Raw genomic sequence first — 5,635 nt, 5'->3', positions numbered from 1 at the left:
CGGAGCCAGGCAAACCCTAGGTCACTCATAGCACGACTGGCATGAACTGGGCGGGCGGCACTCCTTGCTGGTGATTATGATAGGGATATTAGATACCACAGAGCACGGCGTAACGCCTTTTTCGAGAGGGTGACCTCCCCTTACCGCTCTCTTCTTTCATTTAACTCCCCCTATACCCCACGACGCTGTGCCTTCATTGTCGGTTACATATATATTAGCGTCTTTTCTAACCTCAAACCACTATCGCAGGCAAAGAAGCAGGTCGTGGAGGTGCAGCCCAAGAAAGGCTTCTACAACGTACCGGTGGGCACACGAAGCGACCTGAAGGCTGACAGGGAGCTCAGCACTTCGGTGAAGTGGGCGACCGTGGGCATCTTGGCGGTGCTGAGCGCGAGTATGGTCATGCTGCTCGTGTACCTGAACAGGGAGTACGCCAGGTCGACGGCACCCGGCTTCGCCGTCGTCGGCCGTGGTGCCAACGTCACCATGATCGTAGTGCCGGAAATTGTCGAGCACAGGACGCCACGGACCTGGCCGACGCGCAAGGACTCCGATCTGCCTCCTTGGATACCAACAGGTCCTGACTCGGGCATCGCACCGGACACTATTACACCGTACAACGAAGATCCCTACAGTGATTATCCGGAAACGGTTCCGTCAGAGATAGCATCGGAGCCGACGGCGAGTAAAACAGAAGGGATGATCACCGAAGCGACAAATTCTACATTATCGACAGAGCCTGTGGCGAATACATCGGAGCACGAGACGACCCATTCGGAGGAGATGACCTCCACGGAGGTCATTGTCACACCGTCGGAAGAGCCTGTGGCGAACTCATCGGACCACGACACGACCCAATCGGAGGAGATGACCTCCGAGGAGGTCAATGTAACATCGACTGAAGAGCCGCTGTCGAACGTGTCGGAGCATGAGGTGAGCCAACTGGAGGAGATGACCTCGAAGGAGGTCATTGTCACACCGTCGAAAGAGCCGGTGGCGAGCACATCGGAGCATGAGGTGAGCCAATCGGAGGAGATGACCTCCAAGGAGGTCATTATCACACCGTCGAAAGAGCCGGTGGCGAGCGCGTCGGAGCATGAGGTGAGCCAACTGGAGGAGGTGACCTCCAAGGAGGTCATTGTCACACCGTCGAAAGAGCCGGTGGCGAGCACATCGGAGCATGAGGTGAGCCAATCGGAGGAGATGACCTCGAAGGAGGTCATTGTCACACCGTCGAAAGAGCCGGTGGCGAGCGCGTCGGAGCATGAGGTGAGCCAACTGGAGGAGATGACCTCGAAGGAGGTCATTGTCACACCGTCGAAAGAGCCGGTGGCGAGCACATCGGAGCATGAGGTGAGCCAATCGGAGGAGATGACCTCCAAGGAGGTCATTATCACACCGTCGAAAGAGCCGGTGGCGAGCACATCGGAGCATGAGGTGAGCCAACTGGAGGAGATGACCTCGAAGGAGGTCATTGTCACACCGTCGAAAGAGCCGGTGGCGAGCACATCGGAGCATGAGGTGAGCCAATCGGAGGAGATGACCTCGAAGGAGGTCATTATCACACCGTCGAAAGAGCCGGTGGCGAGCGCGTCGGAGCATGAGGTGAGCCAACTGGAGGAGATGACCTCGAAGGAGGTCATTGTCACACCGTCGAAAGAGCCGGTGGCGAGCACATCGGAGCATGAGGTGAGCCAATCGGAGGAGATGACCTCGAAGGAGGTCATTATCACACCGTCGAAAGAGCCGGTGGCGAGCGCGTCGGAGCATGAGGTGAGCCAACTGGAGGAGATGACCTCGAAGGAGGTCATTGTCACACCGTCGAAAGAGCCGGTGGCGAGCACATCGGAGCATGAGGTGAGCCAATCGGAGGAGATGACCTCGAAGGAGGTCATTATCACACCGTCGAAAGAGCCGGTGGCGAGCGCGTCGGAGCATGAGGTGAGCCAACTGGAGGAGATGACCTCGAAGGAGGTCATTGTCACACCGTCGAAGAGCCGGTGGCGAGCACATCGGAGCATGAGGTGAGCCAATCGGAGGAGATGACCTCGAAGGAGGTCATTATCACACCGTCGAAAGAGCCGGTGGCGAGCGCGTCGGAGCATGAGGTGAGCCAACTGGAGGAGATGACCTCGAAGGAGGTCATTGTCACACCGTCGAAAGAGCCGGTGGCGAGCACATCGGAGCATGAGGTGAGCCAATCGGAGGAGATGACCTCGAAGGAGGTCATTATCACACCGTCGAAAGAGCCGGTGGCGAGCGCGTCGGAGCATGAGGTGAGCCAACTGGAGGAGATGACCTCGAAGGAGGTCATTGTCACACCGTCGAAAGAGCCGGTGGCGAGCACATCGGAGCATGAGGTGAGCCAATCGGAGGAGATGACCTCGAAGGAGGTCATTATCACACCGTCGAAAGAGCCGGTGGCGAGCGCGTCGGAGCATGAGGTGAGCCAACTGGAGGAGGTGACCTCCAAGGAGGTCATTGTCACACCGTCGAAAGAGCCGGTGGCGAGCACATCGGAGCATGAGGTGAGCCAATCGGAGGAGATGACCTCGAAGGAGGTCATTATCACACCGTCGAAAGAGCCGGTGGCGAGCGCGTCGGAGCATGAGGTGAGCCAACTGGAGGAGATGACCTCGAAGGAGGTCATTGTCACACCGTCGAAAGAGCCGGTGGCGAGCACATCGGAGCATGAGGTGAGCCAATCGGAGGAGATGACCTCCAAGGAGGTCATTATCACACCGTCGAAAGAGCCGGTGGCGAGCACATCGGAGCATGAGGTGAGCCAACTGGAGGAGATGACCTCGAAGGAGGTCATTGTCACACCGTCGAAAGAGCCGGTGGCGAGCACATCGGAGCATGAGGTGAGCCAATCGGAGGAGATGACCTCGAAGGAGGTCATTATCACACCGTCGAAGAGCCGGTGGCGAGCGCGTCGGAGCATGAGGTGAGCCAACTGGAGGAGATGACCTCGAAGGAGGTCATTGTCACACCGTCGAAAGAGCCGGTGGCGAGCACATCGGAGCATGAGGTGAGCCAATCGGAGGAGATGACCTCCAAGGAGGTCATTATCACACCGTCGAAAGAGCCGGTGGCGAGCGCGTCGGAGCATGAGGTGAGCCAACTGGAGGAGATGGTCTCCAGGGAGGTCATTGTCCCAGCGTCAGATAAGCCGCTGGTCAGCGCGTCGGAGCAGCATTGGGTGAGCAAGTCGGAGGAGATGGTCTCCGACGAGGTCATTGTGACACCGTTGGTGTCACCGGAGGTCAGGGGGCGCCTTCTGCTAGACCATGCTTCCGACGGCGAGGAGCCTCCTACGAAGACAACGAAAACTGCGGACGTCACGGTGTCTGAGAAACCAGCTTCGAATGCCTCGAACTTCTTCCCTCAAAGGAAGTGGCGAGCAAGCGACGACGAAGCGGACCTATCGCTCAGCCGCCTTTCGCTGTAATTAAAGAAGAAAATACCTATTTCTTTATTTCGCGACATACCCATTTGATAGGCCTGCTTTGCAAACCTCTGCATGGGGAAGAACCGTTTATGCGACGTCGGTTTACTTATTTATAGGCCTTTAGGGTCGGGAGTATTACACGCGGGAAGTGTAAAGAAATACTTGGTCACCAGGCGAGAACTTAATGATAACGATCAAGCTTCCTATTAGGTGCACAAACCAAACAAATAGTAAGAAATAAGAAAAACTGCGAGTAGCTTGCGCTAGTGGCGCTAGTGGTGCAAGGCTGGACTAACAGCGGAGCTTGGGGCCGAACTAGGTTATTTGGCAGTTCTTAATTAGCATGGCCCTAATTAGCAAGGTTCTCGCTGTCTTTGTCTCCTTTCTCTTCCGTTGATCTGTTCTGTGCCTCTGTTCTGTTCAGAAGGCACACACATTGAAGAGACGGCTACAGTGCCTATTCATCGTGCCAACCTCGGTGGGTGTGCTGGCCACCGGCCTTATTATTCGCCAACTTACTAGGCGACAAAAAAAAATGTGCTATAACTATCCTCATTGCTCGAATGTGCATTTACATGAACAAATTGTCTTTAAGGTCAAGAAGAGATCTCGCGCCGGCCGAGTTATAGTGTTGCACGCGCTAGGGGCAGCTTAGTTTTCTGGTCGCGCGAAACGGCGGAACGGAAAGATTGGGACAGCTCCATCGTTAAAATTTGCCGACAATTGCGATACTTTGAGCGCTGCCCTACGCGTGTTTTCATTTAGCGGTATTTCGAGGCAGCAAAGAATTTGAGAAATACGCGTATTTACGTTCAGAAGTGGCCAGAGTCTTATCTGCGGATCAGGTGCGTTGGCTTTTATGCATGATTCGTTGAACGTTCCAGGTCACCCGCGTGCCTTTAAGGCACGCGGGCTCACGCATGCGTTCACGTTCGCGCATGCGTGTGCAGCTTTTCTTGACACCAACAATTTAACTCGCGTAAAACAGCACGCTCCCGTAGACTGCCGCTCCACCTCAGTACGCAGAGAGGAGAGCGCTGTGTGTCGGCGTAATCTCAAAGACGGCGCTCGACTGACAATTCATTGACAAGTTTGCTAGATATACTGTGCCATCCGCGGCATTCCGTCGGAGTTGGTCATCCGCGATAACTGCGCCCGCGATGCTTCCAGGGAATCACGTGTTGCAGCGAAGCCGTGTATGGTTATGATCCGCAAAAAAAAAAATAAAAAAGAAATCAGAGTATTCCTTTGATTCGGCCTGGTCGGAGTATTTCTCAAACCATGAGAAAAACCCGGTGGAATGGTAGCAAGTAAAATTTAAATCGAAAGGAACCGGGTACAGTGAGGCGTCCCGGCATTACAGTGATGGGGCCGCAGTTCACACACACGTGATGCGGCCGATGCGTATGCTACACTCTAAGAAAAAAAAGAGTATGCGTGACTCTTTTCGGAGAGTTCCGACTTGCCACGTATAGGACTCTCTTAAAATAGTCACGGTGACTCTCTTGGTGGGTCAGGGTCGGCTCGCTCTAGGAGAGTCCCCTGACCCTCTAGGATGAGTGGAAAGACTCTCATAGGGAGGATCACGTTACCTCTTATAGGGAGTCAGACGACGCTTGCCGGTAACGCTCCTAGGGGGGTCAAGGGACCCACACCGAAGCGTCAAGCGACTCCACAAGTATTTTAAGCTACTCATTTGATCCTTGCTCTACTTTTGCGCGACTACTGTTGAAAATAGTGGAGTACTCATTTTAAGCAAGTCCAATAATACTTGCCGTTCTGCCCAGCGACTGTGCAAAAAGAATAGTTCAGTTTTAGCATTATTTTAATAAAACTCGTGAAAACAACACATATTTTTCAGCAAAGTAATATAGAAAGCGCGAAAAGATGGTCTGCGATTTCCAATTAAGAAATTTGGGTATTCCTCATTTACATGCTTCTATGAGTATAGCCAACTAAAACCTGTGACTGTGATGTGCACAGTGTCATATGGTGCTAAATGAACAGCAGAAATCGCCAGCATGTTTCCATATTTATTCCTTGTGATTAAGAATAAATCAAAAAGTGGTGACGGCTTGAGGCATCAGACTTGTGGCTTGCTAGGTTGTCGCTCCTGTCCAGCGTGAGCACCATGAAAAACGGTATCTGAAAAGCAGGAGTGATATTATGATGAGAAAAGACAAC

General features: G+C 53.6%; 1 protein-coding gene across 1 annotated transcript; it reads left to right on the top strand.

Annotated features, from left to right (window-relative positions):
• Positions 1–2,042: 2,042 nt before the first annotated feature.
• On the top strand, positions 2,043–2,951 carry LOC119385709 (putative uncharacterized protein DDB_G0290521). Its single transcript, XM_037653101.1, has one exon. The coding sequence runs from the start codon at positions 2,043–2,045 to the stop codon at positions 2,949–2,951; it is 909 nt and encodes a 302-aa protein (XP_037509029.1).
• The last annotated feature ends 2,684 nt before the right edge of the window (positions 2,952–5,635 follow it).

The sequence above is a fragment of the Rhipicephalus sanguineus genome, chromosome 3 (genome assembly GCF_013339695.2).
Source record: "Rhipicephalus sanguineus isolate Rsan-2018 chromosome 3, BIME_Rsan_1.4, whole genome shotgun sequence".
NCBI lineage: Eukaryota > Metazoa > Arthropoda > Arachnida > Ixodida > Ixodidae > Rhipicephalus > Rhipicephalus sanguineus.
Note: the sequence above shows the minus strand (reverse complement) of the source record. Positions and strands in the feature narration are given on the sequence as shown.